Source organism: Labeo rohita, chromosome 21 (assembly GCF_022985175.1).
Source record: "Labeo rohita strain BAU-BD-2019 chromosome 21, IGBB_LRoh.1.0, whole genome shotgun sequence".
Lineage (NCBI taxonomy): Eukaryota > Metazoa > Chordata > Actinopteri > Cypriniformes > Cyprinidae > Labeo > Labeo rohita.
In genome coordinates, this window is record NC_066889.1 from 28,304,658 (window position 1) to 28,332,225 (window position 27,568).

Genomic DNA, 27,568 nt, shown 5'->3' on the forward strand with positions numbered 1-27,568 from the left:
TTTTAGTTAGACGCCGAGTTATTTACGTTCTATTAATGTTTAAATACTTAAATCTAAGCTTTTATTATTATTATCATTATTATTAGTAATATTATTATTCCCCCAGCGTCGGACTCAGAGGCGGAACTAAAATCGCAGCAGGGTTTACAGTCGGAACGTAAATATCTGCGTGTCAAGGAAAAATGTGAGAAGGCTAATCTTACAGCTAATTATGTTGTTACCTATTGTTTTCGTGCTCTCTATGTGCAAATGTGCGGTTACAGTTAGGGCACATAAAAACATAATGAATGGCTGTATAATGATTTCATAATGTGTGTTGCGATAAAAAAGTTTCGTTTTGTCAGCAGGTTTCATTCTGTAATCAAGAGCCACAGTAGTCAAGATATTTACGTTCTGTTATTCCTACAGTGGATATTAACAAATTGTTATTATTTTTACAGTACTGTACACGCGTATACATTAACATATGTGTGTTTAATCAGTTAACGTGATACGTTTTTCGTATTTTCTCAAGGAAAGTGAGGGTTTCTTCCCCAGTTGAGCGCCTGGGTTGGAGCTTCAGCCTCAAAAGGACATGAAATCCCTGGTACCTGTTTCATATTCTATAGTATAACTGGAAATGTGCAATAAATATATTGTATTATTATGAATTAAACTCCAGTGGGGGTTTAATCATCAGCTGGCTGGCAATATGCCTCAACACGTTTCAGCAACAGATTTTTGGCAGATTTTGTGTTTTGTGCTTACTTTCTTATTGTGAACCTGTTCATTTCTTTACTTTTAGCGCGATTAAACTGGCAGCGTATTGTCGCCTTCCATTGGCAGCTCAGACAGACGCGAGAGCGCTCCGAGTGTAACGCGTTCTCTACCACTCTTGCTACAAGGAATTATATTATTTCATGATCATTAATATCTTCTTATGGGTCTAGTCTTTTAATTTGCCGACGTTTTATGGAGTTTTATTATAAACTAGATAAAAAAGTTTGTCAAGACAAACTTTAAGTTGGCTTGAGAAAGCCGGAACAGAAAGTTTTAAAGAGTTTGAAAAGTTTATAAAGCTTAAAAAGCTCAAGAAGTTTTAAAAAGTTTTAAGTTTGGTTTTCAGTCTGAAATAGTTTGAATTCTAAAGTAGTTTTAAAAGGTTAACGTTTGGATGTTTTGAAGGCAATAGAATGTTGTTAGCATGTTATTAACATGATTAACATGTGACTAGCATGATGTTATAATGATTAGCAAGGTACTAGCATGTTGTTAGCATGCTTATAGGATTATTAGCAAATTACTAGCATTTTACTAGCATGGTGCTAACATAATTAGCAAGTTACTAGCATTTTGGTAGCATGATTAGCAAGTTAGTAGCATGTTGCTAGCATGATTGTAGCATGATTAGCATGTCTTTAGCATGTTATTAGCATGATTACCAAGTTACTAGCATGATTAGCATGTCGTTACCATGTTATTAGCATGATTAGCAAGTTACTAGCATGTTGCTAGCATGTTTCTAGCATGACTAGCAAGTTACTAGCATGTTGTTAGTATGGTTAACAAGTTACTAACATGCTGCTAGCATGATTAGCAAGTTACTAGCATGTTGGTAGCATGATTAGCAAGTTACTAGCATATTACTAGCATGTTACTAGCATGATTAGCAAGTTACTAGCATGTTTCTAGCATGACTAGCAAGTTACTAGCATGTTGTTAGTATGGTTAACAAGTTACTAGCATGTTGGTAGCATGATTAGCAAGTTACTAACATGTTGCTAGCATTTTTCTAGCATAACTAGCAAGTTACTAGCATGTTGTTAGTATGATTAACAAGTTACTAGCATGTTTCTAGCATGATTAGCAAGTTACTAGCATGTTGGTAGCATGATTAGCAAGTTACTAGCATGTTGCTAGCATGTTTCTAACATGACTAGCAAGTTACTAGCATGTTACTAGCATGATTAGCAAGTTACTAACATGTTGCTAGCATGTTTCTAGCATGACTAGCAAGTTGCTAGCATGTTGTTAGTATGATTAACAAGTTACTAGCATGTTTCTAGCATGATTAGCAAGTTACTAACATGATAAGCAAGTTGCTAGTATGTTTCTAGCATGATTAGCAAGTTTGTAGCATGTTGCTACCATGATTGTAGCATGATTAGCATGTCGTTAGCATGTTATTAGCATGATTACCAAGTTACTAGCATGATTGTAGCATGATTAGCATGTCATTAGCATGTTATTAGCATGATTAGCAAGTTACTAGCATGTTGTTAACATGATTAACACGTTACTAGCATGTTTCTAGCATGATTAACAAGTTACTAGCATTTTGCTAGCATGATTAGCAAATTACTAGCATGATTCTGGTTGCTAGGCATAGATAGATAGATAGATGAGTTTGAATGAGTTTAAATGGATTAGAAATACAGTACATAGAAGGGAAGTTTGATTGAGTCTCAAAGGATTCTGGGAGTTTTGACAGTTGGAATTTGAAAAGTGTTGCTCATTTGAACATTCCGTCAATGTAAGTCTATGGGATTTTTCCCAATTTTAATCGCCATTTTTAGGAAAACCGTAAGTCCGATCAGTTAAAAAAGATACAGCAACTAACTTCAGATCAGTCTGAAGATCTGGGCTGCGTTTGGAGTTTGTAGAGTTAAAGCTCTAGGACGAGTTAGTGTCGACAGATTTAGTCTCAGAAGAAAATAGCAAATCAGTAAGTTGGCTTTCTCAAGCCAGCTTAATAAAGTGTTTAAATGGCCGTGATTTCAACTGGCAGCTTATTGTAGCTTCCACTTGTAGTTCAGACAGCCGCGAAAGCGCTCCGAATGTAACGCGTTCTCTACCACTCTTGCTACAAGGAATTATATTATTTCATGATCATTAATATCTTCTTATGGGTCTAGTCTTTTAATTTGCCGATGTTTTATGGAGTTTTATTATGAACTAGATGAGTAAAGTTTAAGAACAAACTTTAAGTTGTCTTGAGAAAGCCTAGCTGAAAGTCTGAAGCAGTTGTACAAGTATGAAAGCAGCTAGCATGATTTAACACATCACTTACATGATTTAACATGTTGTTAACATGTTTTAGCATGATTAGCTTGTTGCTTGTATTTTTATAGGCTGATTACAATGTTGTTAGCATAATTAACATGTTGTTAACATAATAGCAATGATTAGCATGTTACTAGCATGTTTTCTAACATGGCTAACATGTTACTAGCTTGTTGTTAATATGTTTCTAGCATGATTAGCATATCACTAGCATGTTATTAACATGATTGGCATGTTGTTAGCATGATTAGCATGTTACTAGCATGTTGCTAGCATGATTAGCAAGTTACTAGTATGTTGCTAGCATGATTAGCAAGTTACTAGCATGTTATTAACATGATTGGCATTTTGTTAGCATGATTAGCATGTTGCTAGCATGATTAGCAAGTTACTAGTATGTTGCTAACATGTTTTTCTAACATGGTTAGCATGTTACTAGCATGTTGCTAGCACGATTAGCATTATACTAGCATGTTGTTAGCATGTTTCTAACATGGTTAGCATGCTGCTAGCATAATTAGCAAGTTACTAGCATGTTGCTAGCATGATTAGCATGTTACTAGCATGTTGTTAGCATGTTTCTAGTATGATTAGCATGTAACTAGCACGTTGCTAGCATGATTACCAAGTTACTAGCATGTTGTCAGCATGATTAGCATGTTACTAGCACGTTGCTAGCATTTTTCTATCATGATTAGCATGTTACTAGCATGTTGCTAGCATGATTAGCAAGTTACTAGCATGTTGCTAGCATGATTAGCATGTTGCTAGCATGTTGTTAGCATGATTAGCATGTTATTAGCATGTTGTTAGCATGGTTCCAGTATGATTAGCATGTTACTAGCATGTTGCTAGCATGATTAGCACGTTACTAGCATGTTGCTAGCATGATTAGCAACCTACTAGCATGTTTCTAACATGATTAGCATGTTACTAGCATGATTAGCAAGTTACTAGCATTTTGCTAGCATGATTAGCATGTTATTAGCATTTTGTTAGCATGGTTCCAATATGATTAGCATGTAACTAACATGTTGCTAGCATTATTACCAAGTTACTAGCATGCTCAGCATGTTACTAGCATGTTGCTAGCATGATTAGCATGTTGTTAGTATGTTTCTAACATGATTAGCATGTTACTAGTATGATTTAGATAGCTCGATAGATTAGAAATATTAGAAATATTAGAGCGGAAGCTTAAATGAGTCTAAATGGATTAGAAATAGTACATAGAAGGGAAGCTTGATTGAGCCTCAAGGGATTCTGGGAGTTTGAAGAGTGTTGGCTCATTTGAACATTCCGTCAATGTAAGTCTATGGGATTTTTGGTGGCTTTGATAGTCTGGTTTCAGCGAGAGCGACAGAGAACGCGTTATACTCGCAGAGCGGGTTGTGCGGTTGATACTGCCAGCCACCAGCCCGCCACTGGCAGGTCACATGACCTGCAAGAGGAAGACTGGCTCCTGCCAGCCAGCTGAAGATTGAACCCCCTCTCTTAAACTCTTTAATGCCCTTCATCCCTCAGCGGATTCTCTGGATCTGCCTCCTCCTCCTCGCTGTGTGTCTGCTAATATGGTACAATCTTGTGATGAGGTCTAGACTTGCCATCAGAACAGGCCTGCGTGGTTACGTGAGGGTTCATCCCAACACTCGCTCAATGCCATACGTAAGCAGCGTTCCATCTTTGACCTTTTGTACAAGTTTTAGAATAGCTCACCCAGAAGTTATCAAACATGAGTGTTGTTTTTGACCAGATAAGAGTGATGGCATGTAATGTGTTTTCAGTTCCTGGACTTCCGCTGTGGCCGCTGTGCCGTGGTGTCCAGTTCCGGGCACGTGCTGAGCAGTGGACGGGGTCAGGAGATCGACCGACAGGACTGTGTGATCCGGATGAACGTGGCGCCCACGCTCGGGTACGAGGTCGATGTGGGGAACAGGACCAGTTTGCGTGTGGTCTCTCACACCAGCGTGCCACACCTGGTACGGCAGCAGGGCCATTTCTTCGGGCGAGAGGCGGAAACTAGATACGTCATTTGGGGCCCTGAGAAAAACATGAGACAGGATGGAAAGGGGAAAACCTTCAATGCACTAGTGATGCTGGCTAGGAAGTATCAACGTACACACATCTACACCGCCACCAGAGACAAGGTTCAGCACTGTGACAACGTCTTTCAAAACGAGACGGGCAAAAACAGGCAAGTCGTCCTTTATTCTATCATCTTTATTTTGTAAAAAAAAATAATTGTAAATGTAGTAAATGAATCCCTTTATCTCTGGCAGGATGAAATCGGGGGCATTTCTCAGTACAGGGTTTTTTACAATGATTTTGGCTCTGGAGATGTGTGACAGTATTTTGGTTTATGGAATGACAGATGGCTCTTACTGCAGGTGAGTTCAGTTGTTTGAGTTTAGTTTAAAAAAATAAAAAATAAAATACAATAGAAAATATACATATATAAATAAAATAAAAAAAAAAATATAATAATTTTCATATACACACATACTGCTGATTAATGTTTTTAAATAGGTTTTTCTGCTCATCAAGGCTGCGTTTATTTTATTTAAAAATACAGAAAAAAATATAATATTGTGAAATATTATTGCAATTAAAAATAGTGGTTTTCTACTTTAATATACTTTAAAATAGAATTGATTCCTGTGATCCAAAGCTGAATTTTCAGCATCGGTTTTCCAGTCTTCAGTGTGACATGATCCTTCAGAAAGTATATGCTGATATTTTTGGAACCTGTGATACTTTTTTCAGGATTCTTTGATGAATAAAACATTAAAAAGAACTGCATTTACTTAAAATAGAAATCTTGTGTTATAATATACACTACTGGTAAAAGTTTGGGTTCAGGACATTTTTTCTTTCTATCTTTCTTTGAAAGAAATTAATACTTTTATTCAACAAGGATGTGTTAAATTGATAAAAGTGATAATAAAGACTTATATTGTTAGAAAAGATTTGTATTTTGAATGATTTGAATGATTTCTGAAGGATCATGTGAAAGTAATGGCTGATGAAAATTCAGCTTTGCATCACAGAAATAAAATATATTTTAAAGTATATTAAAATAGAAAACTTTTATAAAATTTCATATCATTACATTTTGTCTGTGTCTTAATATAATACACATAATATATATATATATATATATGATATAAATTTTAATTAATTATGTATGTTTCGTCACAAATCTTTTCACCTTATAGACATACATTTACAGAAATACGCTGTAGAATGTATGTATAGACATGTTTATGTTTATAAACATTATAATTAATAATTTAATTAGAATATATTAATATAATTGTTACAATCATTCTCATGTGTGCAGAAAATAATTTATAAAATTACTAGATGTGGCTCAATATATTATGTAATGGACAGATTCATATTTTGAAGTGAATATTAATTAATTTATTAATATAAAAATATATTTATATATGAATTTAACATCCTGTGGGTTTACATTTGACTATGTATATTTGTGTATAGGATGCCTTTATGCATTTTTGCTTTTCTAAAATGATATTTCCTGTGTTTTGTCTTGATTACAGTAACGCCAACCACTCGTTTGTGCCGTACCACTACTACGAGCCGTCCCGTCTGGATGAGTGCCGCATGTACCGCGCTCACGAACACGCCAAGAGGGGCGGCCATCGCTTCATCACAGAGAAACTCATTTACAGCCGTTGGGCGTCTCAGGGGAAGCTGCAGTTTGTTTACCCATCCTGGTCAGCGCAGGAACATCAGCAAGACTAGTTTCAACCAGGTTCGACTTTGTGTGAAGATGTCGGTCAGGCTTCAGCAAACATTTTTCCTCGTGATGTCAGTTTCTGTTCATATCAAAAACCACTGCGGTTCTTTTATTGTGTGCATTTACTCATCAGTTGCTGCTTTGCCTTTGCTTATTCGGTAGAGGTTTATTCCTTCAGTCTTAAACATAATTCTGCAAAGTATTCTTCATAACGAGCCTTCTGCATTATTGTATTACTGACAAAGACATGACATGCTAATTTGTCTAGTTGCTGGTTTACTAGCACTTTCCATGGTCAACTACTGAAATACTAAACTCATCTGTGTGAGAAGACCTGAATTCAGAGCTCAAATGACATTTCAATACATTAATGTCAGATAATACCTCTTAAATAATCAGTTTATTCATAGCGATGATCATATGTTTTAACCACTATAAACTAATTGTGTGCAGTAAACTCAAGCTTAGTTAGCAGTAATTAGAGATAACTAACAAACAGGATAACTTGCTAGGGTGTTGCAGTTCATTTAGCAGATGTTACATTAAAATATTTGTACAGGGTTGTGCAACTTTCTATCCCTTCTCTTAAATTATTCATTTTTTACATGTAGTATTATCTTAGCTGTATAAATATAACATATAATATAATTATATAATTAATGATATAAATGCTCAAAACGTATAATACTACATGTAATTGCTCCGTTATGCAGTGTTAGATGTGGTCATTTTTCGTTATACATTTATCAGTATTTTCTATATTATTATTAATAAGTAATATTAAAGCAGCTATTTATTAGTTGACACTGATGATTTTATTATTAACACTGTGATTTCCTAACATTTCTTAGAAAAATGACATTTTTTTTAAAGGGGTCATCGGATGCCCATTTTCCACAAGTTGATATGATTCTTTAGGGTGTTAATGAAAAGTCTCTAATATACTTTGGTTAAAAATTCTCAATGGTTGTGTAAAACAACACCCTTTTTACCTTGTCAAAATCAGCTCTGCAAAAATCATCTAATTCTGGTCGAGGCTGCTTTAAATGCAAATGAGCTCTGATCGCCCCACCCCTCTCTGCTCTCTGTGGAGTGACGAGCCTGTTTACTTTAGCCGCGTTTAGCCGCTAAACTTGCTAACTAGCACATTATTAGGAAAGACGATCGCAAAGATTCATAAAAAAACCTTTATACTCACTTCTGCTGTAAGTAAAGCTGGATCAGGAATGATTCGCGCGAACATAGACGGATATATGTAGATCGGGAGGCGCATTCTCTACACAAACAAACGTAATCTACTGCATCTTCAGCGACTTAGATGTCGGGAGTAAATGACGACCACTGTGTTCATTATTACATCCAGCAACACAACACCTCAATCGCTCAGTTCTTGTCTAACTTACATCCCTGCTCCGGCATCAAAACATGGAGGTCGGACTGTTACAACTGATCTTAGGTAAGACGCTCATGTCAATCAACTATCGTGGGAGTGGCCTCTGTGCGTGTGACACAACAACGTCAGGCATCTAAGAGTGGCTCGATTTGAAAAAGGGGATATTATTTTTACAGATTAATTAAAAACCACTGCATGGATTTTTATCATTACAGGGTAGATGTGTACATACACTGCCAACACACATTAATGTTCAAACAACATGTAAAAGTGAACTTAGCGTCCGATGACCCCTTTAAGCATTTAACATTCTCATTTCATCAACAAAACTATGTGCATGTTTTTCCAAGAAAGTTTTTCCCTTTTTACCTTTTGCTTTGATTGCACTTTTTATTTTGTTTTTTTATGTGTGTGTGTTTATAGAGAATTTTGTCATTCGCCATCTAACCTAAGAGGGTTAATTTCTATTTTTACTTAAAGGTTTTCTGTAAGGATGAGAGAAAAGGTACTGTGCTTTTATGATTATATACATTTATTTTTGTATTTATTTCAAGGTGCAAAATGTTACTGTGGAACAAAACTGTTATTTTCGATATTTTAATATTGTATGCATGTGTTTGCATAAAATGGTTTTTGGTGCTTGTTTTGTCTTAGTATTAATATATAATGAGGTCACATTATGAATTAATATCATGAAATGATATTAAATTTAATGTGTATTTTATTTTATTTTTTTTACATTGGATTATGTCATATTTTCAACTACTCTGTATTTGATGCATAGGCTAATATGAGTTTCCAGTGAAAATTACTTTGTAATAAAACTAATGTTTTATTTCTTTTTACTTTAAAATTAAAAAGTAAGAGATCCTTACACACATCATTTGATGAAATTACTGTGTAATTCTTTAATGATGGTTTGACCTGTGATGACTCTTGCTCTGTATCTCAAATTAAAATCACCAGTTAATAAACTAAGCATTATTTTAATTTAATATGTATTTGTTTTGTATTACATATTTTGTTGTTGTTGTTGTTGTTGTTAATTATATACCATTAATATAACATTTTGAATGTTTTTTTAAAGAAGTCTCTTCTACTATTTGCTCAGTACAGCAAAAACAGTACAATTCTGAAATATTTTTCATATTTAAAATAAATCTTTTCTACTTAAGTATATTTTAAAATTTTATTTATTTCTGTGATTTCAAATCTGAATTTTTAGCATCATTACTCCAGTCACATGATCCTTCAGAAATCATTCTAATATTCTGATTTGCTGCTCAAAAAAAAACATTTTTTATTATTATGTTGAAAACAGCTGAGTATCATTTTTTCAGGTTTCTTTGATGAATTAATTTCTATGATTTCTTTCCCCAAAAAATAAATAGCTTTTGAATGGTATAATGTATAATGTTACAAAAGCTTTTTATTTTAGATAAATGCTGATCTTTGCATCTTTTTTTAATATATATATTATTTTATTTTATTTTTTTGTTAATTATATACCATTTATATAACATTTTTAATGTTTTTTTAAAGAAGTCTCTTCTACTATTTGCTCAGTACAGCAAAAACAGTACAATTCTGAAATATTGTTAATATTAAAAATAAATGTTTTCAACTTAAGTATATTCTAAAATTTAATTTATTTCTGTGATTTCAAATCTGAATTTTTAGCATCATTAATCCAGTCACATGATCTTTCAGAAATCATTCTAATGTTCTGATTTGCTGCTCAAAAAAAAAAAAACATTTTTTATTATTATGTTGAAAACAGCTGAGTATAATTTTTTCAGGTTTCTTTGATGAATAGAACATTATAAATGTCTTTATCATCCATTTTGATCCATTTAAAGCAGCCTTGCTAAATAAAAGTATTAATTTCTATGATTTCTTTCCCCAAAAAATAAAAAGCTTTTGAATGGTATAGTGTATAATGTTACAAAAGCTTTTTATTTTAGATAAATGCTGATCTTTGCATCTTTCTATTGAACAAAGAATACTAAAAAAAATGTACTCAATATTTAAATATTGCTAATAATAATAAATGTTTCTTGAACAGCAAATCAGCATATTAGAATGATTTCTGAAGGATCGTGTGATGCTGAAAATGTACCTTTGATCACAGGAATAAATTACATTTTAAAATATATTCAAATAGAAAACAGTTATTTTAAATAGTAAAAATATTTCAGAAATTAACTGTACTTTGAATCAAATAAATGCAGGCTTGGTGAGCAGAAGAGACTTAAAAAAATACTGTTCAAAAACTTTTGACTGGTAGTGTGTATATCAAATTGCGTTTATTTCATATTCAGTATATTTTTACAATTTTTAATAACTGTTTTTTAAAATGTTATTTATTACACCATTTGTCCACATGATCCTTCAGAAATCATTCTAATATTCTGATTTTCTGCTCAAAAAAAAACCCGTTTTTTATTATTATGTTGAAAACAGCTGAGTATAATTTTTTCAGGTTTCTTTGATAAATAGAACACTATAAATGTCTTTATCATCCATTTTGAAAATGTACCTTTGATCACAGGAATACATTACATTTTAAAATATATTCAAATAGAAAACAGTTATTTTAAATAGTAAATATATTTCAGAAATTAACTGTACTTTGAATCAATTAAATGCAGGCTTGGTGAGCAGAAGAGACTTAAAAAAAAATACTGTTCATAAACTTCTGACGTAGTGTGTATATCAAATATGCGTTTATTTCATATTCAGTGTATTTTTACAATTTTAAATAACTGTTTAAAATGTTATTTATTACACCATTTATCCGCTTGATCCTTCAGAAATCATTCTGATTACCTATGTTGACAACGCTTTAATTGTCGTCGCGTCCACAGCGTGTGGGAGCGTTTTGATTGGTCGCTTCGCTGCTGGCGTCAGGAGCGTTCCGTTGTGAGCGTGTCGCGTTTGCTGCGCATGCGCAAACGCTCCTCCGGCGGAGATTTATTATGAGACGGCGAAAGGATTGATGTTAGTGATGATGATGATAACGCTGCGCGGATTCAGCAACATCCAGAATAAAGCCCTGACGCATCGGTAAGAATCGTCGTCCGGTTGTTTATATTCGCTCAGATGTGACGAGCCGTCAATCGGTTTATTCTGCAGATCAGACGCTGCTTTATCCTGATGATCGCAGCAGCTTACATGGGCAGCATCACACACAGATGCTTTACGATGTGTTTTTTCTTCAACGCATGTCTATAATGTGTGTGAGAACAGCATTTTGATTGATAACACCGTAATTATCTACATAAATGTGTTTATTTCAGGCAAATGGCCTGTATGGGTTCACAAAGGCCCTGGAGGTATGACTTATGATAGGTTTTAATATTTTTAAGACATTGCATTAAAAAAAAAAACACTAAACATTAGGTATTTTATCGTATTTTAGCTTTATAACCTTATTCAAATATATTTAAACTAAGAGATGTTAGGTTTTAAAGTTTTAAAGGTGTCTGATATATAATATTCTGTGTGTTTGTCTCCTGTCAGAATAAAGTCTGATGTTTTTTTGTTTTTTTTAATCACTAATTTAAATAATAAATCATTATGGCTTGTGTAAATCTGTAAATTCTATATAGAATTGGTGTATAACTTACACAAAGTGTTTTTTTTGGCACAGAAAGATGGTGCAATTTCTCTTTTTTTCTCTAGGCATGAGCATTGAAACCTGATAGAAGTGTAGCAGGAGAATGAGACTGCGGTTTGTAGATAAAGTGAGTAGAAAAACCCTTAAAATATATATTTTTAAGTTATATACACTATAGTCAAAAGTTAATTATTAGTAATTATATTTTGATTAATTTTTAATGCATTTAAAATGTCATCACAAGAATAAATTGCAATTCAAAATATTTTAAAATAGAAAACAATTGTTTGAAATAGTTCTTTAAACTGTGTGGTTTTCAGCAATCAATAATCAATATAAAATACCTGCTGCTATTTTTGCAGTTTATCATTTTTTAATATATTCTGATAAAACAGAAAATCATACAGATAATTATCAGATTATGTGGAGCTTGAAAGTTGCTTTTGTATGTCACAATGCTAATCTGATTTCTAGTAGTTTTCTCAAGTGTTTATGTATAATATGACTTTGTCTTTGGTAAGTAAGATGATGAGCTCATGTGTGTTTCCTCAGCAATGGCAGCAGGGGCAGCGGATGGTGATTTATGGGGCGGTCTTCCTCATCATGACCCTCCTCATCCTCTACAGCTCCAACAGCTCAGCTGATCTTTACAGCTCCTTTAAAGTCACAGAGTTTCACCACGCCATCAAACACACCAACCTTAAGAAATGGGCCGGGAAGGAGGGATATGTTCCTGTTTATGGCAACAAGGTGATCCTGAAATTTTTACAAATAATATTTCCAACCCATCCTGTAAAAAAAAAAAGAAAAAAAAAAAAGAAAAGCTTTTTTCTGGTCAAATATATGCATATTTAAATATTATTAAATATTAATAAATATTAAATATAAATAAATATATAGCCATGCATATATATTGGCTAGAATTTTAAATTCTTAAAAATTTAATTCAAAATGTATTTAAAAAAATGACTTTTTATTTTGCACAATATATGTATGTTTACTTTGAAAATTAATGAAAATGGATAGATAAAAAAGTAAATAAATACAATATGCAAAAAATTTAAGTTAACTGTATAATTAATTATATTAATTAACAATAAAATAATTAATTAAACTTAATTAAAAACAATGACATTTCTAAAAAAAACAATTATTTTAGAATAATTATATTAATTAAATATATAAATATATTTTAACATCTATATTAGCATTTTTATTAACCTTTTTTTGTATATTTTGAAATATTTGTCTGAATATTATTATTTGCTGTATGGGAAAAAACACACTAGTATTCTTAAATAAATTATCGATTAATAATTAATTATATAATTAACGATAAGAATTAATAATACCATTAAATAATTAATAAACATTAATTTTAATTTTAATTTTAATAATCATTTAAAATCTATGTTAGCATTATATTGTTGACCTTTGTTTTTGTATATTTTGAAATATATGGAAAAAAAGACTCTTAATTCTTAAAATAAATGGTAATTATACAAGTTTTAAAAAATATTATTATAATGAATTAAATATCTAAATATATTTTAACATCTATATTAGCATAATACTTTTTGGCCATTTTTGTATATTTTAAAATAAATTTAAAAATATGTCTGAAAATATATATTATTTGCTGTATGGAAAGAAACACACTAGACTTATTTATTAAATTATGGATTGATATCTAATTAATTATACAATTAATAATAAAATAAAATAATTAATAAAAAATAATTTAAAATAATAAATCAAAAAATAGAATAAATATATTTTAATATCTATAGAAGATTATTAGACTATTTTTTGTATATTTTGAAATATATTTTAAAACATTTGCAGTATGTAGAAATATAAACTAATTCGTAATAAAATAAATTATGAATTATTCAAGTTTTTAAAAAATTATAATAATTAATTAAATATATAAATATATTTTAACATGTATATTAGCATTGTAATTTTTGGCCATTTTTGTGTATTTTAAAATACATTTAAAAATATGTCTGAAAATATATATTATTTGCTGTATGGAAAGAAACACACTAGACTTATTTATTAAATTATGGATTAATATCTACTTAAGTATACAATTAATAATAAAATAAAATAATTAATAAAAAAAAAAAAAGAACTATTTAAAAATGGTAATTAATTAATTAAAATATAAATCTCTTTTAATATCTATAGTAGAATGATATTTTTGACTATTTTCTGTATATTTTGAAATATATTTAAACACAATTGCAGTATGGAAAAAAATAATCTCTTAATTCGTAATAAAATAAATAATGACTTTGAAGTAAAAAAAAAAATATAACAATTAAATATATAAATATATTTTAACATCTATATTAGCAATATATATTTGTATATTTTGAAATACCTTTAAAAATCTGAAAATGTATATTATTTGCTGAATTGTTATTTCAGAGCATGAACCTGCACTGCCGTCAGTGTGCATTAGTGACCAGCTCTAGTCACGTGTTGGGGACTCACGCCGGAGACGAGATCGACCGTACGGAGTGCATCATCCGCATGAACGATGCCCCGACCACTGGCTACGAATCGGACGTGGGGAACCGGACCAGCGTGCGCGTTGTGGCTCATTCCAGCGTATTCCGGGTGGTTCGCAAACCTGCCGAGTTCCTTAATCGCACAGAGAGCCCTGCCATCATATTCTGGGGCCCGTCGACGAAGATCGGCCGTGACGCAAAGGGAACGCTGTACCGGCTGATCCAGAGAGTCAGTATGACCTACAGTAACCTGTCCTTCTTCTTCATTCCACCCGGCAAAATGCAAAAGTTTGACACGCTGTTTCAGAAAGAGACCGGCCGAGACAGGTAAACACCTTCACTTCATATACTTTCATTTGTTTTCAGTGTTGTTTTGATTGTTACATTTGTAATATTTGTTCTAGCAGGGCTGAGCGATAAAGACAGAATATGATTTTTCCATATCATTAGATAGTGAAATGTATTTGAATATTAATTTTAATATTATAATATCGAAATGCACCTCACATGTTTCTTAGACCTCAAAAATGAATGTACACATAACTTGTTTGTTTACAGGTATGCTGCCTTTTAATTTAGGGCATGAAATTGGTCATGAAATTGTATTTATTTATTTATTTATTTAAAAATTCTGTGTTTTATGATTTAATACAAAGTTATCATCAAAAATAGTGTCTAATGAAAGTAATTTATTAAAACTTAAACAATTGTATCAATCTTTAAAAATGTAATCAAAATGATAATATAACAGGTCATTTATGACAAACATTGCATTTTTATTTTTTGTTACAACAACAGTTACATTTATGTACTATTATAGTTTTTGTTCATATTTTTAATTACATTGTAATTTTCTGTTTTTATTTTTAGAGTTTTAGTAATTTTCTGCCATCATTTTTTAATGTCTATTTTTATTATGTTTTAATTGTTTGTTTATTTAGTTTAATGACAATAATAAATGCTATCTTAGTTTGTTTTTCTTTTTAGTTTTATTTATTGATAATAAAACCTACAACATGGTTAAAATATCTTGGTTGTATGCTATTTATTAATAATAATAATAATAATAATCATAATAATAATAATGTCAATATTGTAAAAATTGTTTTTAATTTTGCAAATGTATTTATATATTTATTTTTATAAATAATATTGATTTATCACTCAGCCCTAATTAGTTTTTTTTTATTGTATTGAAATACAAATAAAAATATATGGCGAAATTAGGTAAACTTAAGTAAAAAATTAATTGTAATAATAAGATAAAATAATTTCAATTATTTAAAAAATAATACATTTAATAATAATAATAATGTCAATATTGTGAAGTTGTATTTAATTGTGCGGATGTTTGTTTTATTATTATTTTTTTTACTCAATATTAATTTATCACTCAGCCCTAATTTGTTTTTATTGTATTGTAATATAAATAAAATATATATGAAAAAATAAAGTAAACTTAAGTATATAATTAATCATAATTATGAATAAAATAATTTCAATTATTTTAAAAAATACTACATTTAATAATAATATATTTAAATATATGAATATATATCAGCATCTATACACAAAGAGCACTAATTAGTTCTTTATTGTATTGTTTGAACATTGTTAAATTGCTGTATTTTTCAGTGTTTGTTATTGTTTCACAGAAAAAAGTCTCAGTCCTGGTTAAGCACGGGCTGGTTTACCATGGTCATTGCAATAGAGATGTGTGACAACATAAAGGTTTACGGGATGGTGCCGCCAAACCATTGTGGGTAAGAGAAAATAATTCAACCTTCAAAAGGTGGAGTTTTTAAAAATGAGCTGATGTTGTCCCTGAAATATCATTTCCTGAATTGTGTTTCCTGCAGGAAGCATCCTCAGCCCAAACGGCTGCCCTACCACTATTACAAACCCAGAGGTCCAGACGAGTGTGTGACGTACCTCCAGAACGAAAGAGGGCGCCGTGGATCACACCACCGCTTCATCACTGAGAAACAGGTATTTGCGCGCTGGGCCAAGCAGTACAACATCAGCTACAGCCACCCAACGTGGTGAGAAACACATCGGACACGATCCAAAACAATCCATCTGCCCGGTGAGTTGGAGCCAACATGGCGGCTTTCTGTACCTCTGTGACCTTTTGATCTAGAATGGCTGCTGGTTTCTCTTTGATCTGGATTAGTGACTGAGCCAAAATGGAGGCCATGCAGGATCCAAGAACAAGCCAAGTGTGGATAATCTTAGTTGATTGAACAGATGACGGAACGTTTATTGTCTTAAGCATGATGACATTATCAAAAACATCTACACGTTACTGCCGTAAAGTTTTCCTACGCCTTCTCTTACAGTTTTTCACCCATAATCGGTTGTTTCTCACAGAACGAAGGCCTTTTAGATAAGAATGAAAGAGAAATCCTTTATGTCAGTTGCCAAATGGAAGATTCACTTACATCCTGTGGTACAATCAACACATTTGAATGTTAGTCGTGTAAAACTACCAGAGAATAGGAATGAGAATTTAACAACTTTACAAGATTAAGAGTATGTTTTATTGTGTAAATAAAAAGTATGTAAATTGATATTCAAACAAATATTTTTACAAGTTTATATGGTTTTAAAATGCCCTAAAAAAGACAGTATTACAATAAACTATTTAAAAAACACACCTTTTTAAATGACCAGGTAAATGGCCATTTTTAATCATCATATTTAAATAACATTTTGTGTACTTTTTGGGAAGACTTTATACCTTTATGAATATGAAATCTGATCAGATGTCAGTCAGAGTTCTGGAACATTCTATAATTCCATTTAATATGGAATTTTATTCACTACAAGAACATGTCCGGGTCATTTTTTTGCCACAAAATTAGAAGAAAAATAAAGAAAACAAGGCCTGTGTAGGACCATTAATACGTTTTGTATTTTGACATTATTTCCATTTCATTTTAACACATTTCACAGCCATTTTTCATTACTGAAATTGAAATTTATTTAAATTGTACAGTATATGTAGATTATGTAAAGTATACTTTATTGTAATATTTGTTGCATTGAATGCAATATATGCTCATTTTAAAAAAAATGTCAGTGTATTGTGATTTTTATTACTGTATTATCTCATAATACTGAAGTGTTGTTATTGTTTACTAATACTATAACTACATTTTTACTTGAAATTAATCTGAAATAAAATAAAACAAAAATCAAGATGAAAAACTATTTTTATTTAAAACACTTAATGACATTTTGAAAAATTTAACCTTTTAATTTTTAATGCTACATTTTAAAAAAAAATACTAAAATAAAATTTGAATTTAAAATTATTAAAATTAAAATTCTATTTTCTGTTTATGTTAAAATAAAAAATAGAAATAATTCTAATTATCTAACAGACGAAAATACAAAACAAAGTTAATAAAACTTAAACCAAAATTAAAAGGAAAACTGATTCAAACATTAACTAATAAAATATTAAAGAAAATCTTAGAAATGTACTAAAATGACTAAAATAAAAAAAAAATAAATTGAAAACTAAAAATATAAAAATAAAAAAGCTTTTTAAAATAATCAATAAATACTGTAATAATTATGCCGTAATGTGATTTTTTTTTCCTGCAATGTAAATCGCATAATTCAATTATATAATTGGAATTTGCAAAACATCTTACTGGACCTAAAATAGGCATTTTAGAAAACAGTTACGTAGCAAGGTTTCACAAAATAAAACAGAGCAAATAAAGTGTAATGATATTAATAAAAACATTATTCTTCCGCCTTCCTTAGTAACGGTTGTGGTTGCAACAAAGTTGTTGCCGGGCAACATACAAATGTAATGTTTGTGGAGTAATTTACAACAGCTTAGAACAAGACTCAACCAATCAGAATCAAGGACCGGAACTATCCGTTTTATAATAAAGCAATAACCGTGAAGCCGTGGTTTATAACATTTATAACAGCTAAGGGTGTTTTCTCAGCTTTGCGTCATGTCTAACAATGCCCTTTAGCTGTTATAAACTCACTATAAACCATGGCTTCACAGGGGTTATTGCTTTTATTAAACGGCTATTCCATATACATAGCAAGGTTTCACAAAATAAAACAGAGCAAATAAAGTGTAATGATATTAATAAAAACATTATTCTTCCGCCAAACAATGTAGTTCCTTAGTAACGGTTGTGGTTGGAAGAAAGTGGTTGCCGAGCAACACACAAATGTAAACAAAGGTGTATGTTTGTGGAGTAATTTACAACAGCTTTGAACGTGGCTCAACCAATCAGAATCAAGGACCGGAACTATTCGTTTTATAATAAAGTAACAAACCCCAAGAAGCCATGGTTTACAGTGGATTTATAACAGCTAAGGGGCATTGTTCGGCACGATGCAAAGCAGAGAAAACCCCCTTAGCCGTTATAAATTCACTGTAATCAATGGCTTCACAGGGGTTATTGCTTTTATAAAACAGTTATTCCATATACGTAGTAAGGTTTCACAAAATAAAACAGAGCAAATAAAGTGTAATAATATTAGTAAAAACATTATTCTTCTGCCAAACAATGTAATTCTTCAGAAACGGTTGTGGTTGCAACAAAGTGGTTGTCGAGCAACATACAAATGTAAACAAAGGTGTATGTTTGTAGAGTAATTTACAACAGCTTCGAACGGGGCTCAACCAATCAGAATCAAGAACCGTAACTATCCGTTTTATAATAAAGCAATAACCCCCATGAAGTGAATTTACAGTGAATTTATAACAGCTAAGGGGGTTTTCTGAGCTGTATGTCATGCCTAACAATGCCCCTTAGCTGTTATAAATTCACTATTCACTATTCACTTTATAAAACAGCTATTCCATATACATAGTAAGGTTTCACAAAATAAAACAGAGCAAATAAAGTGTAATGATATTACTAAAAACACTATTCTTCCGCTAAACAATGTAGTTCCTTAGTAACGGTTGTAGTTGCAACAAAGTGGTTGCTGAGCAACGCACAGACGTAAACAAAGGTGTATGTTTGTAGATTAATTTACAACCGCTTAAAACATGGCTCAACCAATCAGAATCAAGGACCGGAACTATCCACTTTATAATATAATTTTTATTTCTTTTCTTTTAATTGTGGGCTGAAATATGACCTGGACGTATCATATAACCCAAGAAGTAAACAAAATATACTATATTCATACTCAACACCAACAATCACAAACATACTGTGTCGCCGGGTAAAGTGTGTCAGCGGTGTATAGAGGCCTTTCAATTTATTCAGACTTTTTACCAAGTAGTTGTAATGTTATTGATCAGTTGTACGACTTGAATTTCTCTGGCTACAGCTGTTAGTGTATAAACACACATTAGCTATTACACTAGAACTCGCTTCTGTTTCCAAATGAGTATTTCATTATGACTGTTGTAAATGCTCTGCTCTCATTGGATGCTGTTTCTGGCACTGTGCTTTCATTGGAGAACTCAAGTTGTCGTTGGTGATGGGTAGTGGTAGTCTGGGTAACGTACGTGCTGCTTTGAATGTCTTGCCTTCGAGTTGTACAAAAAACCCATAAATACAACCGCTCTGATTAATTTGCATTAAAGGGGTAGTACACACAAATTAAAATTTGCTGGAAATGTCCTCATCCTCAGGCCATCGAAGATGTAGTTTGTTTCTCAGATTTGGAGAAATGTAGCATTTCATCACTTGCTCACCAATTGATCCTCTGCAGTGAATGGGTGCCGTCAGAATGAGAGTCCAAACAGCTGATAAAAGCATCATAGTAATGCCTATTGTGCATATTTCTCTCCCGATTCAGACAAGATGACTTTTTTCACTGGAGGAAGGGTTATTATAGATTATGGATTTGTGGATTATTGTGATGCTTTTATCAGCCATTTGGACTCTTACTCTGACAGCACCCATTCACTGCAAGTGTATAAATGATACTATATTTTTCCAAACCTGATGAAGAAACAACTCATCTGTATCTTGAATGGTCTGAAGCTAAGCATATTTTAATTTTGGGGTGAACTATTCTTTTGAGTTGAATATGCATCAACATATGATGCTTCTGTTGCCTCTATTCATCCAGTGTCAAAAAAATCAACAAGCATGAGAAGCAGCATTTTCTTCGTTCATTTTCAAGTCCTGCTTGATAATAATTTTAATTATCACCCATAACAGAGAATGTGTCTTCATTTCATTATTTAAAACCGACCATCTGCCCGAGCACCAGAGCAGAGGGATTGTGGGTAATAACCATCTGGGGCATTTGTATTATTTCTGCACAGGGTTGCAGGCTGAAATCAGTATGTATTGTGATGATGATGATTATTACTCATGACTGCAGTGATATGAGCTGATTGTTTTGCTCGTTTCTCATTATGAATGTTCTTGACATGCCTGTCTTAAAAAAATAAATGTATACATTTGAAAACAGACTTGAGTTTCATGGTTTGTTTAAGGTTATAAACAATATTCATGACAGTTCACTGATACAAATTGATATTTCAATACAAAATGATTCACAAACATGTACACTGATAAGGTCTTGACAGCTGTATTTCCTATGGTCCAATAAATGTACTTCCTGTGGTCATCCTTTGGATTGGTCAGGAAATACAGCTGCGATTTTCTGCCTGAGTCCTGATAAACTGATCAATATGGCCTCCTGTATGAAAGATAATAACATGAACTTAACTTCAACAGAAAAGAACGATAACTATAGAAATATCTATATAATGCAATTTCAAGTTGCCTGCCACTTTAAATGCTCAAGCTCTTTAAAATCTGGTGGATTCTGATTGGCTGTCAATGTTTTTATTACTCATCAGCTGGGAACAAAAAATTTTTCTGAAAGTGATATTTTTCATCTGTGACATTATTGTTACAGTAAAATGTATGATACATGTACATTATGTAAAGTATACCTCATAGTACTATTTGTTGAATTGACTGTTATATATGCTGATCTGAAAAAAAGTGAGTTTGAATATATATATATTGTGATTTTATATAAATTACTTTTTCAATACTGTATTATCTCATGCTGGAGCGTTGTTACTCAACTAAATTAAACTTTAAAAAAATAATAATCCATTATTTTCATTTCATTAAAATACAATTTAGAATATATTGCATTAAAAAAAAAAAAAAAAGTTGAATTAATATAATGATTAAAATAGCTGAAATAAAAATATAAAAATAAAAGTAAAAAAAAAAAAATTAACTAATATAATATTAGAATTATAATACAATTATAATACAAATTATAAATGCACATGACAAAATTACAAAGTAACAAAGTTGTATTAAAATGAAAACTGAAAATTTAAAAATAATAATAATAAAAAAAACTTTTTACAATATTAATAAATACTGTAATAATACAGAAATAATACTAAACACTTTAATGTCATAATGGGATTTTTCTCCAATGTAAATCCCAAAATTCAATGATGTAATTATAATTTGCAAAACATCTTACTGGACCTAAAATATTTTTTTAGTTCATTTGTGAAAACTAAAATAAATAAATTTATATAAAAAAATAATTTTCATTAATTAAAGCTGAAATAAAATAAATATTATTAGAAAAACTAAATGTGAAAATTACATTAAAAATAAACTAAAAAAAATGTTTTATATATATATATATATATATATATATACACACACACACACACACACACACACACACACACACACATATCTATATCTTTATAGTTATAATTATCATCTTTGATGTGCACAGGCCTTTAAACAAGAAACAGAACCTGAAATACATGCTTTACAGACAAACATTTTCTGTCTCACCTCTGTGCGGATGGTGCGACTGCCCTGCCCAGGACATGTGTTGAGGTAAAGGTTAAAGAGCAGGCTGGGGTCAGTGATGTTCAGATTCTCATCACCATCGACACTCGCTTCCAAACCCTGAAGACCACCGAACACCACCAACATGTGCCTGACAGACAACAACACTGAGTTTTCTTTCTCACAGCATAATTAAAGAAATAGTTCACCTAGAAGTAAACTTTTGCTAATATGTTCTAACCCTCAGGCCATCCAAGATGTAGATTTTTTGTTTTTTCATCAGATTTGGATAAGTGCAGCATCATTTGCTCACCAATGGATCCCATTGCAGTGAATGGGTGCCGTCAGAATGACAGTCCAAACAGCTGATTAAAACATCACAATAATCCAGAAGTAATCCACACCACTCCAGTCCATCAATTAACATCTTGTGAAGCCCAAAGGTGCATGTTTGTAGAAAACAAAAGCATCTATAAGATGTTTTTAACTGCAAACAATTGCTTCTGGCTAAAACACCTCTATCCATAATATTGGTTTGTCCAGTGAAAAAGTCCTCAAGGGGTTTCTCAAGGAGTTAACTGATGGACTGCAGTGGTATAGATTATTTGTGGATTATTGTGATGTTTTTTCAGCCGTTTGGACTCTTGTTCTGACGGCACCCATTCACTGCAGAGGATCCAATGGTGAGCAAGTGACGGAATACTACATTTCTCCAAATCTGTGAAGAAACAAACTCATCTACATCTTGGATAGCCTGAGGTTAAGGACATTTTCAGCAAGTTTTCATTGTTGGATGATCTATTGCTTTACCTAAACACATTTATCAGCACTAAAATAAGACATGGACAGAAATCCGTGTAAAACTCACTTGAACGGAGAAAGAGTGACGTGATCTGCGTTGCTTCCTCTCTCTGATGTACCAATGGTCAGATCATATCCGTCTTTATACGGACACTCTGTAAACACAGCACCTACACAAACACGGAGAGAGATTTTTAGTTTTACTAGTTGATGGAAAATAAAGAATGAATCGATTGAATACGGGTAGAACTCACTGAGACAGGAAGCTAGACGGACACTGTAGCCCCAGTACAGCCCACCCTCTGTCCTTGGGACGTGAGGAGCCACAACAACACCTTTACACTGTTTCCCCTCTGAAACACACAGGGTTCAGATAAACATCACATAAACATCTGAACAACAGGTCTGAAATCAGTTTTAGCTCTATAGTGTAATATATCTGTAAATATATCATTATTAACTAAAGCAAAAAAAAAAAAGTTTGAACCCCTAAAAAATTATGACAACTCATGCGGGGTGTGTGTGTACCTTTGTTTTGGTTCTTGTTGAGCTGTACAGTCACTCTCAGTCCAGGTTGTAACTGTTTATCAATCTGAACGTCCTGTAGATAGAATAGACAGACTGAGATAATGTCCTGTTCAATGAAAGATCAGACACTGTGCAGCTTCAAACACACACCTTCCTCATCCCACAATTGACGAAGGACCCTTTTCCCGATTTGCTCGGCTTATCGAGCACCACCCCTTCTCGAAACTCCGCCTCCTCGTCGATTCGCATGTGATGTGGGCTGTCCAGAGGATTTAACACACCTTAAAGGAACAGTTCAGCCAAAAATTTAAATTTACTAAAAATAACTCTTTGCTCAGCAATGGCTCCTCTGTAGTGAATGGGTGCCGTCAGAATGACAGTCCATACCGCTGATAAAAACATCACAATAATCCGCAAGTAATACAAAGTACTCCAGTGCATCAATTAACATCTTGAGAAGCCAAAACCTGTGTGTTTGTAAGAAACAAATGCATCAATTAAAACGTTTTAACTTCAAACCATCACTTCTGGACAAAGTCCATAATCCATAATAATGATGACTCGTCTGAATCAGGAGAGAAATTGGCACGGATCAAGCACCGTTTACAAGCCAAAACAATCTAAAAAAGCTCCAAACAAATACGTGGGTGGATTTTGATTTGAGAGACAACAGGAGATGGACTTTTTCACATTATTATGGACTTATATTTTGACCAGAAGCGACATTTTAAAGTTGAAATTGCTCTAAAATTATGGATTTCTTTCTTACAATCATGCAGCTTTTGGCTTCACAAGATGTTAATTGATGGACTGGAGTGGTGTAGATTACTTGTGGATTATTGTGATGTTTTTATCAGCTGTTTGGACTCTCATTCTGACGGCACCCATTCACTGCAGAGGATCCACTGGTGAGCAAGTGATGCTACATTTCTCCAAATCTGATGAAGAAACAAACTCATCTACATCATCACAGTAATTCACACCACTCCAGTCCATCACTTAACATCTTGAGAAACCAAAAGCTGTGTTTGTAAGAAACAAACCCATCATTAAGACATTTTTAACTTAAAATCTTCACTTCATGGCCAAACTACAAGCCCATAATCCATAATAGCACTTCCTCCAGTGAAAAAGTCCAACTCCTGTTGTCCTCTCACATCAAAATCCACCCCCATATGTGTTTACACCTGTTTTTGCTTGTAAACTCTGCTTGATCTGTGCATATTTCTCTCCTGATTCAGACCGGATGGACTTTTCACTGGAGGAAGTGTTAATATGGATCCACAGACTCATCTTAATGATGGATTTGTTTCAGCTTTTGGCTTCTCAAGATGTTAACTGATGGACTGGAGTGGTGTGGATTACTTGTGGATTATTGTGATGTTTTTATCAGCTGTTTTTTTTAAATCAGCTCTCATTCTGATGGCACCCATTCACTGCAGAGGATCCATTGGTGAACAAGTGGTACTACATTTCTCCAAATCTGATGAAGAAACAAACTCATCTACATCTTGGATGGCCTGAGAGTGAGTGAATTTTTAATAAATGTTCCTTTTTATATGAACTATTCCTTTAAACACTCATTATGCAAAATTAAATCAATATTAGAATCTCACACTCACCGGCAAACTGCAGGTCTTTATGCTTCGGGAAGAAAGATTTCCGCAGATACCTGCGCACAGCACAGATACAATGCTCAATCTGTTGTTTAAATGCACACTGGTATGACTTAAATGTGATTGCAACAGCACTCACTGTGGACACTCGATGTATTGCAAGATGCGTGCGAGCTGAACACAGGCCTGGCCTTTCTTACCAACGCCTTTGAACTCTCCCTCAACGCTCCTGACATGTGAAGACAATGTGAGTTCCTGACAATTTCAACAGCTGGCACATGATAATCAATGACAAAAACTATAAAATAATCAACTTACTTTGCGTCCTCCCCCCGCTCATCGAATATGACCACCTCATCCACACAGAACACACCACAGGCCCGGGCGATCTGACCCGCCAGGTACGTACGCAGCTCTGGTGACTGAGCATTATCCAACACTGAACCGGGCAAAGCCACGGTCAACGTATATGAACGACCTGATAAAACAAAACAAATAAGGAAGGTATAGTACTCTGGTATAGTATTGTAGTAGACATCACAGTTACAGTTTAGACGTCAGAATTGGAATGCAAATAATTTTTATATAATACTGTTGTCAAAAATGCCATTTGTAGCTAAACGCAGATGTTTAAATGGACAGTTTATGGATGAAATCTACTATGATAACCCTACCTTTAAAGCATACATTTGATTTGTCTGCATAATATTCATATATGCAGTTCATATGGGAACATATTGTATTACACTTGCAGCATGAAATGCTATTTAAACATACCATTTTTACATAACATTTAAGTCACAATTCTGACTTTTTTTTTCTCCGCAAATGCAAATTTATATCTCCTAGTTCAGACTTTATAACTTGATTTAATACAACAATAGCAAGTTTGTCAATTTGGAGAAAAAAAACTGAGAAGAACTCAGAAGTGTGGGCTATAAACTCATTAGTTAGTTTCCCTTAGCCGGGGGAAAACGAGAGAATTATGAGTTGATTTTTCTTATCAGAATAAATCAGAATAAAGTCTGAATTTTTAAATATAAACTCAAATTAAATTTATTTGTTATTCGTCAGATAAGCTCTATTATTTAATTATATTATATATTATTATATTTATTATATTAATTTATTATATTAATATAGTATTATTTTTTATTTAAATTTTAGTTAAAGCTTTAGTAATTTTGTTGAGTGTTTTTGCCTTTTTTAGTTTTTTTTTTAATACGCACACATACATACATACATGCATTAATCTTTTATTTAATTTATTTAATATTTTTTTATATTTTACTTTAATTCAGTTAACATTTATTTTATTTCAACTAACAATTTTTTATGGTTTTAGTTTTGGCACCCTGTTTTTTTTTATACATGAAACTATAGTTGCCTTTTAAATTTTAGGATGAGTGTTCCCCACACAAGGACCATTTGTTTTTATGGCATCTAAAAATGTAAAACATCTAGTATTAAATACTGTATAGTGGGATGTACACAATCTAGTACACATATTGCATGATCGTATGCGAATATACCAAAGCTCTGAGCTCTGCAGTGCTGCTCACCTTTACTTTCCTTCTCTTCCTGTTCAACCTGCTGCTCAATTTCCTCCTCTTCTTTCTTCTGCTTCAGCTTCTGTTTCTCCAGCTGTTGGAGGAGTTTGTGCTCTTTCCATTGTCTCTTTTCTTCTTTCTCTAGGGAAGAAAATGTAGACAGCAGCAAAGATTTCAATATTACAATATTATATTTGATATAATACACACTTTTACCTTCAGCCCGTAGATCATTACTGTTTTTGCTGTGAAATGTTTACTTATTTTTATTGAGAAGTAAACATAAGAATAACTTTTATATTGTTAATAATATTTCAAGATGAACACAGACTGGAATTAAGCTGATAATCCATCACATTTTAGAAAAATCATGTTGATGTGAGTATTAAATATGATTATTAGGCTTTTGAGAAACGTTTATTGGTTAACCTCTTACTGTATATTGCATCGCAATATATGTTTTGATCGTAAAATAAGCATTTAAATATTATTACACATACTACTAATACATATTATTGTGAAATATAGAGTGACAGCTAATATTTACATGCGTTTTACGTAAGTTATACTATAATTCATTGATTTAAATCACAAGCGATCATATTTTAAAATATAAATATATAAAATGTAATATTGTCACTTACTTTGTTCTTTCCATTTCCTCCAGTCTATTCTCTCTTCGCTCTACAAATAGAAATATTATAAACACGTGATATTAAACTGGCATAAACTGGCTTTTTAACAGTTTTAGACCGTAAATGTGACCCAAGACAGCCTGCCAATAAAGTTCATTTTTATAATTTTAAATGTATAACGAATACAGTGTTATGAAAAGCACAAAGTAAGTTCAAACCTTTTTATCTGAGGGTGTATTTGGTTTATTTTTCTTCACTGGAGGTTCATCAGCCATGCTGCTCTATGTGTGTCACAGATACAATGATCCT

At 32.2% G+C, this 27,568-nt stretch overlaps 3 protein-coding genes across 3 annotated transcripts; 2 read left to right on the top strand and 1 right to left on the bottom strand.

Annotated features, from left to right (window-relative positions):
* Positions 1–149: 149 nt before the first annotated feature.
* st6galnac4 (ST6 (alpha-N-acetyl-neuraminyl-2,3-beta-galactosyl-1,3)-N-acetylgalactosaminide alpha-2,6-sialyltransferase 4) lies at positions 150–9,193 on the top strand. The gene is made up of 6 exons (XM_051093863.1): positions 150–184; positions 515–586; positions 4,567–4,707; positions 4,827–5,236; positions 5,322–5,429; positions 6,606–9,193. Exons 2-6 carry the CDS (start codon positions 575–577, stop codon positions 6,808–6,810), a joined length of 876 nt encoding a protein of 291 aa, XP_050949820.1. The 5' UTR covers positions 150–184; positions 515–574; the 3' UTR covers positions 6,811–9,193.
* Positions 9,194–11,146: 1,953 nt separating this feature from the next.
* Positions 11,147–19,229, top strand: st6galnac6 (ST6 (alpha-N-acetyl-neuraminyl-2,3-beta-galactosyl-1,3)-N-acetylgalactosaminide alpha-2,6-sialyltransferase 6). Its single transcript, XM_051093600.1, has 6 exons — positions 11,147–11,264; positions 11,883–11,944; positions 12,370–12,567; positions 14,254–14,663; positions 15,992–16,099; positions 16,196–19,229. The coding sequence occupies exons 2-6, from the start codon at positions 11,921–11,923 to the stop codon at positions 16,380–16,382; spliced, it is 927 nt and encodes a 308-aa protein (XP_050949557.1). The 5' UTR covers positions 11,147–11,264; positions 11,883–11,920; the 3' UTR covers positions 16,383–19,229.
* On the bottom strand, positions 19,229–27,555 carry spout1 (SPOUT domain containing methyltransferase 1). Its single transcript, XM_051093599.1, has 12 exons — positions 27,478–27,555; positions 27,269–27,308; positions 26,637–26,765; positions 25,393–25,552; positions 25,214–25,303; positions 25,081–25,130; positions 23,609–23,739; positions 23,459–23,531; positions 23,185–23,283; positions 22,998–23,100; positions 22,133–22,280; positions 19,229–20,987 (listed from the first exon to the last, which is right to left on the bottom strand). Exons 1-12 carry the CDS (start codon positions 27,532–27,534, stop codon positions 20,913–20,915), a joined length of 1,155 nt encoding a protein of 384 aa, XP_050949556.1. The 5' UTR covers positions 27,535–27,555; the 3' UTR covers positions 19,229–20,912.
* Positions 27,556–27,568: the final 13 nt, after the last annotated feature.

Coding starts and splice junctions, on each gene's coding strand:
- st6galnac4 (XM_051093863.1), top strand. Junction 4,708..4,826: donor ACACTCGCTCAATGCCATAC/GTAAGCAGCGTT, acceptor ATGTGTTTTCAG/TTCCTGGACTTCCGCTGTGG. Junction 5,237..5,321: donor AACGAGACGGGCAAAAACAG/GCAAGTCGTCCT, acceptor TATCTCTGGCAG/GATGAAATCGGGGGCATTTC.
- st6galnac6 (XM_051093600.1), top strand. CDS start 11,921: ATGAGACTGCGGTTTGTAGATAAA. Junction 11,945..12,369: donor GACTGCGGTTTGTAGATAAA/GTGAGTAGAAAA, acceptor GTGTTTCCTCAG/CAATGGCAGCAGGGGCAGCG. Junction 14,664..15,991: donor AAAGAGACCGGCCGAGACAG/GTAAACACCTTC, acceptor ATTGTTTCACAG/AAAAAAGTCTCAGTCCTGGT.
- spout1 (XM_051093599.1), bottom strand. CDS start 27,534: ATGGCTGATGAACCTCCAGTGAAGAAAAATAAACCAAATACACCCTCA. Junction 26,766..27,268: donor GAGGAAATGGAAAGAACAAA/GTAAGTGACAAT, acceptor TTTCTTCCCTAG/AGAAAGAAGAAAAGAGACAA. Junction 23,284..23,458: donor CAACAAGAACCAAAACAAAG/GTACACACACAC, acceptor TGTGTGTTTCAG/AGGGGAAACAGTGTAAAGGT.